Here is a 17,127-nt window from a genome sequence, read left to right on the forward strand (position 1 = left end):
GGAATAGTCAATACAACAGTCTTTTGATAGAAAAAAAAATCCCTTGTGTGTTGGGCTATTTGATTTCCGTTTAAGACATAAAAACAATTCACATTGCCATCGATTTTTTGACAGAAATATAACACCTTTTTCCATGTGGATCCCGGAGGAGCTCAGCTCTTCTTAGATGTAGGCATGACATGTAGGGGGCTCAGAGGGAAAAGGTTAGGAACCCACTGGAATAGATTAATTACCTGCAGTGTATGAGTTTGGTGAATAGATTGAATAAGTTATTAGTACAGTGGATCAATAAGGGCAATTATGCATATGAGGTGAGGTATTTAACTGCAGTAATTTAAGTTACAGTTGATAAATTGATGAGTGCAAATGTGCGTATGAGGTGAGGCTTTTTCACAGTGAGCTTTCTTACAGTATTTGAGATACAGTAAAGCAGTAAAAGACGGTGCTTGATACTTTACATTTAGCAGGACTAAGGTGCTTTTAAAATGAAAGTTCTGTTTTCTGACACTATTTTCTGACTTTTGAATGGTCATTGAAGTACCTCTGTGACATGCAGTTGGGATTAGCTTCACAAATTATTTATGGGGCTTCTGGTCAGCATTTAGAAAGGCCATCAGGCAGCAGAAGGCCTTTTGACAGTCCAGGAGGTTTTGGGAAGATTGCGTGTAGCTGGTTCAGAGCGTCGCTGCAGATGGGAGAGCAGAATCCCTTCTGTTGGTTTCCTCAGAAGCTGGCTTATCAGTGGCCAGCAGAGAGAGGGAGAGAGAGGGGGAGAGAGTGCTGCCATGTGTACGTCAGTGAGTCAACAGTGTGACCAGTTAACTGCACAAAGCAACCTCATTAAAGTGTTTTTCTGTGCATACCGATTCTGCAGAAGATATGGCTTATTTCAAGGCACTCCACACTTTCACACAGAGCATCTGAATGAAAAGTTTTGTGGTAGTTTCTGTGCCGTTTGTTTGTGTGAGGCATCTTCTGAGCAAATGTGATCTTACTATGATGGATGACTCTGCTTTGAGCCTCGAGCATGAGCCTTTAATTAAGACTCTTTTTCACTTTTGAGCCCCTCTATTTAATAAACCAGCATACCATCTGCAAAAATACTGAGCTTTTCTTAACACTATCATTTTTCTCCTGAGTCACCCAAATAATTGATAGCAGACGATTAAATTCTTCCACTCTGATCCAGAGGGCCTAAAATTTTAAAATAGCTGAAGATAGCAGAATATTATTCTAATTTGGAAAGTATTTTGTGGTTATTTAAGGCTTTAATCTGCTTGGTCAAGGACACTTGAATGCATTTTACAGACTTGGTACAGCCAGCGAAAGAAATTTTCTATGAAGTACAAATGAGTGGATTCAGAGAGGTTAGGATGGTGTATAAAGATTTAATACTACTGTGAGGTTTGAACAGCTCTGGTTTGAACCAGATCTACTGGTATGGCTTCTCCTATGTTATGTATCTGTACATTACATCAAATATTTCAAACAGTTTTCTAGGAAATCCTCAATATTTGTAGTTGTGGTGGTCCATTTTGTTGTGGTGTAATTACTGAACAGTGGGGAGGGGGCTGTCATAAGTTGCCTCCCTTGTTAACAATGCAAGTGATCCAAGAATGCTTTGTAGGTCGCTCACAGTGTTTTTAGGTAGATTTTAATTCCTGATTAACATGACATCATTACCACTAGTGTCATTACTTGTTTAATATATCAATATTAAGTTTAGGCTAACCTTTGTTATTCATGTAGGTATTTCATGATATCATAATTATTTTGTGAAATGTTGTTTTCACTTTCTGTGTTTAATTTCAGTTTAGTTTTAACACGTTTTTACTGCTGGTTTGTTAGTTTAGTTTAGTTTTATTTAGCAAAAATGCTTTATTTTAGTTTAGTTTTTTTAGTTTTAGTGCTGGATTTTTCAGATAGCTGTCAGGGCTGAGTGAACATCATACATTTTTTAAAACATATTCAAACAGGCTACTCTTCAATTATCACTTTATTGATTTAAGGTTGATTTTTAAATACAACTGCAGACATAAAACTACCACTGTGTGAAGTCTTAACCAATCGAATCAGACCATTTTACAATCCCCAGACTTTGATGGAGGTGCCAGTTAGCATGGTTGTGTCAAAGACTAAGGCCCTGTCCACACGGAGACGAATTCAGGAGTATATGCAAACATTTTTTGTCGTGTTTCATCCACATGGAAACAGCATTTTTGGAGGCCGTAAATGCTACTTTTTGAAACAGGGTTCCAGAGGGAACAAATCTGTAAACACTTACTGTTTTGTCTCCGTGTGGACAGCCAACTGCATCTTTCTTGCAACGGTTACGTCATACAGCCAACTTAAGCCGCATGCGCACTTCAAGCCAAGACAACTATGGTAGATTATAGGGCTGTGTTAGTGCTGTAGAAGCTACTGAACTCATTTATCTGCTCCTTTACCACCACCACAGCCAGCATACACCAGATGTTCTTAAATCCACCGCGGAGAACAACCAGAAGGACAACCAGTTTTCTGTAATCTTCTTCTCTCTTTTGGCGCATTTCCGTGGCAGCATTAAAGCGCCACTTACAGGCTGTCATATATACTACAGCGTTTTCAGTTGTTTTCAGTGATTCCGTGCTTACGCAGACATTTCCTAAAACATTTCCGTGTTTACTAAAAACTTTTTCAAAACAAAACGGAAATATATCGTTTTTGTCTCTGTGTGGACACGACCTAAAACTAAGGATATTTTGTCTCTATTTTTATTTTTAATTATTCTTGTAAGCGCACTATACAGTTTTAGTTATTTTTTGTGTTTTTGATAAAGTTTAGTTTTTATTTAGTATCAGTGAACTAAAATGATTTTCACATTTAGTTTTAGTCATTTTTTTAGTTTTAGTTAACTATAATAACCTTGGTACTGACAATAAATTAATTGGCTAATTACAGTTTTCAGTTTTTCCATGCCTGACCTGATGATAAAGACTTTGAATTTCTTTTCCTAAAATAAACCTGTTATTGACATCTAAAGATTACTTTTTACCTTGTCTTTAATGGATTTTCATTTTTTGTTCATAATAATAATAATAATTATAATAACAATTTTTTTGTTCAACCCCCCTTGTGGTCCAATTGTTGAAAAACGCGCGCTAAAGTACCCCCTTGCGAGCCAAAACACGTGCTAAAGTGCCTTCCTGGTTGGCAAAACACACTAAACTGCCCTCTTGGGTAGAAAAAACACACTAAACTGACCCCTTGGCTGGTTAAAACATGATTAACTGCCCACTTGGGTGGCAAAAAGGCGTGTTTAAGTACCCTCCTCATTGGCAAACACACTAAACTGCCCTCTTGGGTGAAGAAAAACACTAAACTCCAGAAGACCATTAGGACCAAGAAATACTATGAAACACTACTGTTGCAATGACTTTTATGTTGGGCCCTTTTTTGATCTATACTGAGCCAGAACTATATCTCACAGAACCAGTTGGGATTATCTGGTGCTAATATGGTGTTAAAATGCACTAGAATACAGGAAATGGCATCTACTTCATTAAAAATGTTCTGGGGGAAGACCCCCAGACCCCCTAGGGATTTATTTATTTATTTCTGTGTGTTCTTCACAGTCCATCATTGAATCTACACATCTCTTGTGGATGCTGATCCTAACTACAAACTAACTTGAGTAGTCTGTCTAGTTAGTCTGTTTTAAGGCTATATAATGTGCCATTTGTATGACATATAAACATGTCTAAAGTGCCCTCGAAAACATGTGACACTTAGTGCCCTCTTCAGTGGCGAGAACGCGCTGTGTGTGCCCTTTTTTTTTTCTTTTCGCCCCTGCCCTTGAAAAAGTCTGTGCACGCCACTTTTGTCCCACTCAAGTCCAAGTCGCAGACAGTTAGCTCTTCTCTCCTCCCTCATACCTGTCTGTATGATCTTTAACCTTTATCAGCAGCAGCCTCTTTAAGAAATGCTTTATTTACATCTTGTGAACATTTTCTTGTGGGTCCATGGCTCCCATGAAGAATAGCCTCGTTCATCACTTAAAACATCCAACCCAACTCAATCCAAATTTCTTTATAAAGCACATTAAAAAACAAGTACTGTACAGTAAAACATAAAAACAATAAAACAAACAGTAAAACACAAATAATAAAACACAAATGAAGAAGCAAAGTAAAAACTGGAGGACATAAATGGATCAATAAAAATGGAGAGGATGACAAAGCCAAATTCTCAAGCAGAGCCAAAAGCCAGGGACTTCAAGTGTGTTTTTAAGTTTGATTTAAAGACAGGCGAACATGGAGAGGAAGAGCATTCCAGAGTTTTGGCGCAGCTACTGAAAAAGTAGCTTCAACCTTCACCTCTGGACAGTCAGAAGACGCTGGTCTGAGGATCTAAAAGTCCGAGGTAAAATATGGGGTTTGAAAAGGTCAGAAAGATAGGGAGGAGCCAGCCCATGCCAAAACATTTCGTTAGCCTTATAGCATAATTGCTTAACTCATATTTTAAGATTATCAGAAATAAAGAAAATGTATCTTCTTCATACTGTAACAGAGATTTCAGTATTTGTGCATGGTGAATTTCACTATTCACAGCACATATTAAAAGAAAAAAAGAGGTGAAAACTCATTGGGGATATTTTAGTGCACAACTTTTTTCTCTTCCATGAAAAGGGGGGTGCAGTAAAATACCTTAGAGGGAATAGTGTATTTAACATGATTAAATACTTCCAGAGTGCCACTAAGAGAGTAAAAAAATGTATACTATCTTTAGATTTTCAATACAGAGATGCATGTACAGTAATTGCACATTTTCTACATTAATTAATTCCTTGGTTTGTATCCCATTGTGGTCTTTATCTTTCTATTTTTTAAATTTCTCAGTTTGCTAATGTGTTTTACTGGCTTATTTGTGTCCTATTTATTTTATGTTTTTTTTTATCCTTATTGACTGTGTTTCTTTGTGAGTTTTTTTTTTTTTGCAAACATGAATATTTTATTAAAATATGCTAGCCTATCACTAAAGTTAACTGGATTGTAATGTCTGCCTGCTTGTGCAGTGTTCTGCTGCTGTTGCGCTGTGTCAGGATGCAACATTAATCATACTTTGCTCCTTGCTCATCTCTGCGTTTATATTTTGTGTTAAAAGTATGTGTGTCTATGCAGGTGTCTCTGTACCCATACAGGCACGTGTATTTGCATGCCTTCATGCCTCTCTTCACTGCAATCTTATCATGCTGCTTCTGCACTGAAGCACACTTTTTCAGTTTGTATCCTGCGCTGTGTATTTTCAGATTTGGCCCTATTTTTTTTTATCATACATCAAGAGTGTAACATAAATATATTCCCTACATTATTTACTTCAGCTCCTGTCTCCGCTGCTCTGCTGTGATGTGTTGCCGTAATAATGTCAGCCGGGATGTTGCACAACAGGAGCCCTGTAGCCTCACTCTGCTTTAAGACCAAACAAGCCCCAAAGGATCAGAGCCTCCCAATCTCTCAGTTTAAGAGCCGGGGTGTTTGCATTGGCTTTGCATTTTAATTAAAGGTCACAACTTAAACGGTTTCTGTACGCTAAATGGTTTTGTAATAGTGCTGCCAAGCAGAAGCAATTTTGTTTTTTTTTTCCTAAAGGGGCCTGTTGTAAACAGACTGTAATCACAAAGATAATAGGTTGTGATAAATCTGAATAAAATACTACTGTGTGTATATAGAGCTGAGGTTACTGTCAAAGTGAATAAATCATGGTTGTTTTCTGGAGGATTCTCTCAAAATCAGATTATTCTTATCCAGAAAGTCTACCTCAGTCTTCATCTTTCGCCATTTCTCCTTTTTAATATGTTAAATGTCAGATGAGCTTAAAAAGGCTGTGAGGTCTACAGAAATGAGAGCTTGGCATGCTATAATGTTGGAATATGTCATTTCTAACAGGAGCAGTAAAATCTGCTCGTTTGTCCTATTTCTTTGAGACTAACCTACATATTGACAATGCTTGCCTGACTTCTTCCTATCCAGTGAACAGAAACTAAAATAAATTGACATACTTTCCATCAGGACAGTATGAAGGTTTTCATGATATGATATTTTTTCGCCCCACATTGCCAGGCTCTCTCTGAAATAGTTGTGAATCAACCACTTCAGATCAGCCCACACGATTTTCAATACAGGATCAACCCACAGGCCACTAGCTTCAATCTTGTGTCCCTGCCTAAAATACAACATTTCTGTGTGAGATTCTGCACCCATTTTACTCCTGTAATACTGTTTAGGAAAAGAAATATCTACAAAATAAGAGGGCGTGCATGCAAAAGGCTGTTGTGCATATCTAGCTGTAAGAAAAGAAAAGAAGCGATGTGGACTTTGGCCCTGTGGTAAAACAAATTCACAGAGTCGGGTTCAGGCTCTCCTTTTTTTTGCTGCACACTCACACCGTCCAAACATGCGCATTGAGCAGGGCCCTTTAGGGAGCTGTCATTTCCTATTTCCCATTCTGTGTCATATATAATTCTTTATCTGTAGAGGGCGTTTGATCTGCTTAGACTTGGGTTTGGACTTGCCATGCTGCAAGCCTCTGTCTGTTGCCATTCTTTCTCTCTTTCCATCTTCCTGTTCAACTCTGAGGCCTGTAGGCTTCATTTGTGATTTATTAATTCCCCCCCCTAGAAACTCTGCTGCAGCTTTTCTTCCATACTTTATCCATTTATTTATTCCTTCAAACTTTCCTACTTCATTCCACCCACACAGGCCATGTCTTTATTCAGATTACGACCTGTCTTTTCTCCCCTGTGCTGAGTTATTTTGATAACATCATGGTTGTCATCAGGAGAATGCTGGGAAAACAGGAGGTGGGTGTTGTCTAATCCCTCCGCCCATCAAGGTTGGTTTGTGTGGGTTTGCTCTGTCTACATTAATCCCCAGCGAGTGACGAGTTTTATCTGTTTACTCACAACCTTGAGGAAAGCGTTAGCTGACAAATATTGATTCCAACCATCTGATATTGGGAAATAAATCTCAAGGAATGCCCTGGTGCAACTTGAGAGGAGAAGAAGTGTTTCGAGGAAAAAAATAAAACACCCTCCCACGATGAGAGGTCATTCCTGCTCAGATTTCAGCACAGCTAATAAGCCAGATGTTCATTTGATTTCAGCTGGAGATCCACTAAGAATAGCAGCGGCTACATGAAGTAGCAGCTTACAGGACGCTCATAAGTGGTGACAGGTTTGTGTGAGGGGGCGTCTTCAAATGACTCATTTGTCATTTTATTTCGAGGCTTCTTTTGGGCACCATCCAAGCACGAGGGGCCGAGAAACACTCACTGGCTTGCAAAGTTGATAATGTTGGAATCTGGATGGACATGCTGTCCTTGCAGTGTTTATTTTATCATTCACAGTTTAAAACATAAAGAGCTTTGCACCCGAGCCGCAGCAATTTCTCCCTCCGTCTCCCACCAGGACCAATTTACTCTTAAACGTGAAGTTGTTCATTTTCTCTCCTTTGTTGCAAATGACATGCAGTAATTTCCTGAATCATTAGCCTCCTAAACTCTGCGCCTCTGCTGGCACCCACTCTCCAGCTCAGGACAGCTCTATTAAGGCCTTACACAGGCTTTGCGGTTAATAACCAGGTATGGCCGGTGCTGCTGCTTACTGACTCTCCACGGAGGACTGAGCATAATTCCACAAAATCTATTGTTTTTCTCATGTCATTTAGACAGCATGTGTTTATCTAAAGCAGCAAATTTAGCTCATAAAGGGTCTCCAAAAAACAAAGCTAGCATTTTTAAGGACTGCCAGCTTTATTTGGAAAGAAACGTGCGTGCAAGCTTGTTTTTTGCTAAGACGTTGCACATGAATGAGCCACTGTAAAACATGAAAACAGTGTCATTGACAACCCATGGGAGATGTTCTTACAGTTCAGATCTGTTCCAGGAATAAAGCAGCTGATTCACCTAGAATGACTTGTGTTAAATTCAGCTGAGACCACTCCTGATCATAGACATGATTTGTCCTCAGTATACCCCCCACAGCCCCAAACTAAAAACACACAGATTCAGTCTGTTTCACCTATGGTGCAGCCCCTCCCCCACACTTTCATGGATCAGAGCTCCCACTCTATAATACATCAGAGAGATGGAGGATACAATATCCAAACTCCTCCGCCATATCAGAGACGAGAAGGCAGCCCACGATTTGTGACTGCAGAGAGACGCGTCTCCTAATTTGCTGCTGTCATGGTATTATCAGTGCTTTAATTACACCATGCATCAAAGAATCGGCAAATTTATTGAGTCACCCAAAGTGTAAATATGCTAACACTTTCTCCTGTATGTCTCCCTCCTTTATCAAGGCGGCTACTGACTCCATGACTGATGCCCTGCCATGTCGGACACCTAATTGAATTGGCTGAGGGCACAGTTAGATAGCACGGGCTCAGATTAGTCGGCATTCATCTTGACGGGCACAGGCCATTAGTTGTCAGGCATGGGAAACTGACTGCTGGCACTTCTTACGGCCTCATTTGTTGTAATGAGTAAGCGCCTGCAAAACCAAGCAGAAGGCACAACCCCCCCCAGACGGATAACTGGAGGATTGTGTCTGTGTCAAGAAGCAACTATTCTCAACATTGCACGTTTTTGCTTGTGTTTCTAGCCTTGTGCGTGCATGTGGCCTTGTTGACTATGTCAGAGGAATATGTCTCAATTTCACACACTTTGCTTGTGATATTTTTCTCCATTGGATGACTGTGGCAGGCTTTGCAGGGCTGTGGGTTCCCTAGACACAGTTGTCTTTCTCCCACAGTGGAAGGGAGCGCAATCTGCTCATGGTGCTCTCCCCATTGTTATGTCATTAAACGCCTTGCACCACGTGAGCTTCTCTCTCAGTTTGACTTGATGCTGCGCAGATTGTAAAATGTTAAGTGGAGGGCTGAGAGTTGAGGGTGGCGAGAACTTTGATGTCTTAGTTTATCTTCCATGGTGGTAATGAGAGTTGAAAGTGCTGTATTACAATGCAGAAGATCAGCTGGATGTAAATTAACCATTATGGAGAAGGGAGAAGGTGCTCTGTTGCTGGTTTAATAAAGGAAGAGGGAAGCATTTGGAAGCAGAAATGGAAATTATGCAGCTTGAGAGATGCTGATTTGGTAAAACCCCAGGGGTAGGGTGAGCATTGTTGTCTGCAGTATACATTTCTGTACTTCTGTAAAACACTGTTGAGAATGAGTGAAGATAAACATGTCAAAAATACTGTACAACCCTTTTTGCTACTGCTGCACAAACATCATTTTCATTGATTTGGTTGTGAGTTGAATACATTTAAGGGTTTTCCTTTCTTCTCCAAGCCAGTCTGGCTGCAGACCATTCATCTGAGACGCTGTATATCTCAGAATGGAAATGCACGCAAAGTTTTTAAAAGATAAAATCAGATTAAGGTTCAGGTAAGGGTGAGGATACCAAAGGTTTAAAGTCAAAAACCTGACCTGCAAAACAAAATGATTAATAAGGCCACACAGAAAATTCGGATCACTGGAATAAACTCTATGTAAGTTAAAATCAATTCAATCTGAGTGTACATGTGAGACCATCGAAAAAACTCTAGTGCCGAGTTAAAGTCTTTTCTGGGAGTTGATTTTTAAGTCTTATCAGGAGTTAAAACTAGAACGGCCGTCTGAGGAGGCAGACCCACGCCTAAGCAGCGCCACCGAGGAACTCACGCTCCCATTGATTACTATGGTGTTCAAAATTTCGAAGTCCGAGAAAAACCGAATGGGTGCGCGGATCATCACCAAAATCTATTTGATTCTTCCCTGTCACTATCCCAATATTCCCTGAAAGTTTGGTGAAGATCCCACTTTCCGTTCTCGAGTTATCTTGTACACATACAAACAAAGAAACAATCAAACAAAGATATGGAACCCTTTACATAACTCCTGCCGATTTCATCGGCGTGGGTAAACTCTTACGGGAGTTAAAATACTAATGTCACTAAGAGTAAAATTAACTCCCATCTTGAGTTTAACCTATGTGAACTCTTTCTCAGTGTTAGTAGTTATAGCTTTGTAGTGTTATATATTTTCATGCACAGAGGTTATATTACAGACCACTTTAACACCACCAGATGAAGCTCTACCATGTCACTAAAAACAGCCAATTTCTGTTAGTCATCGTAGCTAAGCAGGCACACTCTGGTCAGGATGGAGCAAAGAGACAGAAAGCTTGTCATCTTTTACCAAGAGTAAGTCTGTGCCACATGTGGGAAGTGTATAACTCAATGGACAGTGTCACTCATGGTGCAAATGTGTCTAACATCAAAATCAGCAACAATCCACCAGAAACATGAGCAAATGAATTCCAGCAGTGATAACTGTACAACAGGCAATGTCTAAACACATTTTAACAAATATAAATACATCTAAAAACATCTAAAGTACATCTAAACACACAATGCATGATGGGAAAACTCCACTCCCCAAATTTGGAGTGGCAGTGTGGGCGTGGCAACAAAGCTGTTAGGAATGAACTCAGGAACAGTGTTGATCCATCGCTCTCAAAACCATGTGAATGAACTATTTTTTTAACACTGCACAGGAACATCACTAAACACTAGCTGGAGTCTAAGTGCATTAATGTTTTCTGAAAATCTAACTCTTTCACTCTTTTTTTTTTTTTTTTAACTTCAAATTTTTTCAATCTGGGAATTTGTTGTGCAAGTGTACAGTCTGCTTACAGGAAAAATACGGAGCCCAGGAGGTGATATGAATGTGTTTATTTTTCTAATACGCACGCGTGATTTAGTATCTTGTGCGCACATTTTATTCGTATCTCGTGCGCGCAAAAAAGTCTATACTATCTCCGTAAAATGCACATGCGAGATACAGAGAAATCTTGCGCACGAGATATAAATAAAACGCCCGCACGAGATACTAAAATGTGCACACAAGATACAGAGAAATCGAGTGCACTAGATACGAATAAAACACGCGCACTAGATACTAAATCGCGCGTGCGTATTAAAAAAATAAACACGTTCATGTCGCCTCCCGGGCTCCGTAGAAAAAGGCTTGGCTTCCATGACAACATTCTAACTCAGCCAGTGAAGCTTGTGGAGCTTTGTAAGCTGCATGAGCTATGCAACTAAAAGAGTTAAAAGAGTTACATAGCTAATGTAGCTAAAGCTAAGCTAAAAAAGCAGCTATGTTATCTATGTTATCTGCGTAGTAAAGTTAGTTTTTGTTATGTTTGCCAAAGCTCACATTGCTAAATCTAACCTAGCTATAAATAACGGAGCTAAATAGCAAAGGTAGCTAAAGCTAATCTCACAAAGCAGCTACGTAAGCTACATATCCATGTTATCTACAAAGCTACATTAGCTTTTGTTTAGTTTGCTAAAGCTCAAATTGCTTAAGATAACCTAACTGTTGACAGCAGAGCCTCGCAAAACCGCTATGTAAGCTAAGTATACATTCTCAACAAAGCTACATTATCAGTGTTAGCAATGTTTGCTCAGGCTAACTTATCTAGAGGTAACAGAGCCATATAACTAACATAGCTAAAGTGAAGCTCTCAAATTAGCTATGTAAATTAGGTATCTATGGTATCTAGATTTCTATCTTAGCTTTAGCTATGTTTAATTAAGCTCACATTTCTAAAGCTAAATTAGTTATTGATAGCAGAGCTTTAAAGCTTACATTTCTAAAGCTAAGTTCATAAAGCAGCTATCTATTTTATCTATGTAGTTAAGTTGCTTTAGCTATGTTTGCTAAAGCTCACTTTGCTAAGGCTAACTTGGCTTTATTGCCTTGTTGTAATGTTAATTATGTAGCCAGAGTCACTGTGTTAGCTTTAGCTAAAGCTAACAAAGCTAAAGCGAGCTATCATTCGTGTAAAATATATCATAATATATTCCCTTATTAGACCTTCAACCATCTTTTCTATTTTATTTATGAAATTTTGCTTAGTCTGTAATGTTTTTAATGTGTTTATTTTATTGATTTAACTGCCAGGCTTTGTTAATGAATAAAGATTAATTTAAAAGAAACTGAAAACAGGAAAATTACAGCACTTCCTTTGTGAGATATAAGTTGTCTCTAATGAACAGTCTATGAGAGTGGCCATCAGAAAAATGGTCTGCAGCCAGACCCCTTTTTTCTTTTCAGGACAGCTATGATCCTTATTCAAGGAATTAATAAACCCTTTTTGCCTTTAATCTCTCAATTGTGATCCGGTATTGAGCATGTCATAAAGATGAATCTCAAATTTAGTATTTCTCCTCTTGTTATCAACAGTAACCTCACAGCCATTTTTTATAAACCCTGTCACTGCAATCACAATTGATTTTTCTGTTTGACAATATTGTAATCTCTGCAATATCAAAATTGCTGTGTGCGTTTTCATTTCACTCTATTGACTCATGACGTAAACACAGCATAGATTCTAGCTTTGCTAAGCTGGAAAATCTATGTACACCCAGAGGAGGATACAAGAGCTCAGTAATTGCACTCACATTTGACTGATGACATCTTGAGCCTTAAAAACATCGCTTTGTGTTAATCAGTCTTTGTTTTTTTATTGTAGGAACCTGGGAAAATCTGGGTTGCGTGTCTCCTGTCTTGGGCTCGGTGAGTACATTTAATTAGTACAGGAGCCAAATGTCTAATGATTTCATAAGCATCCAAGAGCAATTTCAATGTGTGTGTGTGTGTGTGAGCGTGTGTGCTGGGAGAGGATGTAGTGCCAGAAAAACAACCGAGCAGAAGGGAATAGCAATTTCGTTGTATCTTTTCAGCCCATTCTCATGCATGTTTCATACGCATGGAGAGTCATCAGAGACAACACAAAGCTGTTTGCTTTGAGTGTTAATATTTTCCCTGTTAATATTTAATCAAAAAGCAAACAAGTTGCTCAATTATCACACATATCCAATGCACACCATGAGAGTAAACACTCTCATTTATCTTGATAGGGCTAATTCATTTGGTAAATCACTGGTGCCTGCAGATGTGTACTTGTGTTGCTCTTAGCTTTACATGTGTTTGTCCTAATAGCAGTATTACAGCATAAATTTGTTGAAGATGGTGTGTCTCTGATTCCTCAATACACTGCGGTCCTGCCAAAACTCAAGCCCAACTAATGGCAGAAAATCTATGAATGACTTAGCTAATTATCAGTGTAATGATTTTTAAAGATTTAACTACCATGCATTTAGCAGCAGGGAGGAATAATGGAGAGTGAACCATCGTTCATCTTTAAAGAATTAGTTTCAGACCTCATTATTGGCAAGTCTCAGCCCTGTGTTAGTGCCCCTCAGCATCATATTGATTTCTGCTTGTTCCTTCTTTCTGAGAAGGATAAAGAGTTGACATTGTAGTGATGAAAACAGACCAGTCTGTTTCTCTGCAGGTTGAGAAGTTTGATACCAGTATCACATCTATATGCGAAGCTAACTTTGATCTTAGCATACATGTTAGAAACTGTATTCTACAGCACACTATATAATGCCATTTTGTAGGGCATTGTTGTACCCTTTATAGTGCACTCATTCTGTCCCACAATGCATTTGGAACAGATGGTCACCATCCCACTGATATATATACCATCCTGCATCACAAATCAAAGTTAAACATGCATAAAGTAAAATTTGACTGATATGGAAGAGCTGATGGCAACAACTTCAGAGAACAATTCAGATGTCTGACATTACACCAAGAAGAACTGTAGTGTCATTGTATTCACATACACGTACAGCTTCCACTTTTTTGGGATCCTTTTCACAAGATTTGAGAGTGTTTCTGTGGAAAAATGTATCTCCGTTTTAGCTCCCAAAGGTGCTCGATGGGGTTGAGGTCAGAGCTCTGTGTAGGCGAGTCACATTCTTCCACACTGAACTCATCAGACTCTCAGGCATAGTCATGTTAGAATAGAAATGGGCCTTTCCCAAACTGTTGCCACAAAGTTGGATGCAAAGCATTGTCCAAAATATCTTGGCATGCCGAAGCATTAAGATTGCCTTTTACTGGAAATGAGGGGCCTAGCCCAAACCCTGAAAAACATCCCCATATCATCATCCCTCCTCCACCAAACTTGACAGTTGGCACAATGCGGTCAGACAGGTATTGTCTGCCAAGCCCAGACTCCCCCGTCCAACTGCCAAACAGAGAAGCATCATCTGCTCCACTGTTCAGTGTCAGTGTGCTTTGCGCCACTACATCTGACACTTGGCATTGGACTTGGCGATGTGAGGCTTTTATGCAGCTGCTCTGTCATGGAAACACATTCCATGGCGCTCCAGCCGCACAGGTTTTGTGCTCACACTAACGCCAGTGGAAGTTTGGAACTCAAGTATGGAACTAGCAGCGCACCATGTGATCAGCAGTTGTTGACCCCACACTGTGATTTTACTTGGTCCTCTGCTTTGGTGCTGATTTGCTTATGTTCCTAAATGCTTCCACTTTCTAATGATATCACTTCCAGTTTACTGTGGAACATCCATCAGAGATAAAATTTCCCAAACTGTCTTATTGCAAAGATGGCATCCATCCCAGTACCATGTTTTAGTCACTGTCACAATCCTTGTATTTTGTCTTTACTGTTTTTATATTGTTATGTTTCCTCAAAGTCTTTGTTGATCTTGGGAGACATGATTTTCCAGAGGCCTTTTTCATGGCGTTAAAGGATGCACTAACTACAAATCCATTTGTACTATGAGATCATGTGGATCTGAGCTAAAAAATTTTAAAAAGTGCCCCTTTTTGGAAGTTTAAAAACATGGTCACTCAAGGCTGTAATGATTAGTAGTTGGTACCTGCATCCTTTTATGGAAACCTAACGGCAGAACCTAGATTTTGTTTTTGTACCGGCTACACAAAAGCACCATAGCGTGCTGTATGCTGAGCTTTGGAGATGCTGGTAGGGGCATGTTGTTACCTGCTGACAGAGACAGCTGTTTCCCACATTTTAGCCTTTATTCCCTGCAAAGTTAATCAGCTGTAAAGACATCACTCCATAAGACTGCAAATGCTAAATAAAAAGAAAATAATCCCCAACTTTTCCTTTGAAATTATGTATTAGAAAATAATGAATTTCATTTTGAAAAACAGTGCCTTAATTAAGAAATGCTGAGGAGAAATCAGTCTGAGGCTGCACTTGTGCTGATGTAGTTAGTGACCGATTTTACAGCAGCGTCTTCATTGCTTCTTATTAGTGAGAGATGACAACCAGCAGCATGGGACAGGATCAGGCAATGGAAGAGTGGCAGAAAAATGTGAAAGTTTTATCTAAACTGTGTTCAGCTTATGCTATTTGGAGGATGAACAGCTGGTGCGACTGTTTCTGTCTATATTAAGAATAATCCGCGGCTGCAGTCTGAGTGTGTAAGTGTAAACACAGTAGTATGCAGTGACAGTAAGTAGACCCTCACATAACCTGAGATTAAATCTCACTCCTGTTACAGGGGTGTTAAGTGACAGAGCCAACACTGCTATTACTTATCAAGTCTCTCACAGCCTTTGATGTATGACAGGTGCTGCTTGAACCAGCCTGTTTAAGGCTCCAAAGAATGAGGAAGTCAAAGGGTTAAGCTACATCAGTAATGGAGCTTTGGAAACTGAAAGTGAAAAAGCAGCACTTCAGGAACACAAATAAGATCCTTTGTAGCTGCAGTGCCTATAGGAAGTATGCCTTACTTGTATGTTTTACTCTTTTATTGATGTTATAAATCAACCATCAATTCCACAAAGTAATGCCAATTAAACAAAAATAATTGACTGCAAAAATATTCACCCCCTTCAAGTCAGTATTTAGTAGACGTACCTTTGGCTGCAATTACAGCACTGAGTCTGTGGGGTTAGGTTTCAATCAGGTTTGCACATCTGGACACTGCAATTGTACTCTTCTTTGCAAAACTGATCAAGCTCTGTCAGGTTGCACAGGGGTCAGGCGTGAGCAGCCCTTTTCAAGTCCAGCCACAAATTCTCTGTTGGATTGAGGTCTGAGCTTTGACTCGGGAACTCCTATATTTTGCTGCATTTATTTACCTCTCTACCTTTACAGGCCTTCTAGGGCCAGCTGCTGAGAAGCATCCCCCCAGCATGATGCTGCCACCACTGTTCTTCACAGTGGGGATGGTGTGTTTGAGGTGATGTAGAATGTCTCATCAGAAAAGATGCCAAACATAGCATCTTGTCTGATGGTCAAAAAGCCTCATTGTGGTCTCATCAGACAGGGGAACTTTCTTCCACTTGACCATGGAATCTACCACATCCCGCATAGTGGCCTTCTCTTTGCCCCTCTCCCATAAAGCTTTGGCTGGTGAAGAACCTGAGCAACAGTTGTTGTATACAGAGTCTCTCCCATCTCAGCTGTTGAAGCTTGTAGCTCCTTCAGAGTCGTCATGGGTGTCTTGATGGCCTCTCTCACTAGTCTTCTCCCTGCATGGTTACTCAGTTAGTGAGGACGGCCTGATGTAGTCAGATATACATAAGCCATATTCCTTCCATTTCTTGATGAAGGACTCAACTGAACTTCGGGGGATTATCAGTGCTTTGTTTTTTGTTTTTTACATCCCCTGACTTTTACTTTTCAACAACCTTTTCTCTGAGTTGCTTGGAGTGTTTCTTTTATCTTCATGATGTAATGGTAGCCAGGAATACTGACTAACCAGTGACTGGACCTTCCAGACACAGGTGTCAAAGTATATTGACCATGATTGATTCATAAAATCATAAAAAGGTCAAACATCCAAGGGGGTTAATATTTTTTAGGCACTGTATATCTGATGGTGGGTTCAATTTGGTCTTGAACAGTTTGGTATGGTATGTAAACCCTTATCTTTCTTGCGTTTCCACACTGAACTGTATGCTTACTTGGTAGGTGGTATCCACTGGATATTCAAACAAGGCACCATTTTTGTTTGTCCTTTATTTCCACTGTCATATGAGAAGTGACAATTCTTTCCACCAATCAACAAACCTCAGAGCATTTAGCTCCACCCTTTAGGGTTGGATAGGCACACCTGGTGCCCAAATAGAAGAGTGGCATAAAAGCAGGACAGTATAAATCTGCTATTTTGGTACCTTTCCAAACTTTTGACATTGAAAACAGAAAAACTGTCTTCTTCAGTGAACAAAACTGAAGCAGTCC

The 17,127-nt window shown here is 39.6% G+C and overlaps 1 protein-coding gene across 4 annotated transcripts in view; it reads left to right on the top strand.

Moving 5' to 3' along the window:
* kcnab1b (potassium voltage-gated channel subfamily A regulatory beta subunit 1b) overlaps positions 1-17,127 on the top strand; it is a 66,680-nt gene that overhangs the window by 17,305 nt on the left and 32,248 nt on the right. For all 4 annotated transcript variants that reach the window (XM_041804227.1, XM_041804230.1, XM_041804229.1 and 1 more), the window contains one exon: positions 12,565-12,608. In XM_041804227.1, coding sequence (XP_041660161.1) covers positions 12,565-12,608 — 44 coding nt within the window. The remainder of the gene's footprint in view (positions 1-12,564; positions 12,609-17,127) is intronic.

Source organism: Cheilinus undulatus, linkage group 13 (assembly GCF_018320785.1).
Source record: "Cheilinus undulatus linkage group 13, ASM1832078v1, whole genome shotgun sequence".
Classification (NCBI taxonomy): Eukaryota; Metazoa; Chordata; class Actinopteri; order Labriformes; family Labridae; genus Cheilinus; species Cheilinus undulatus.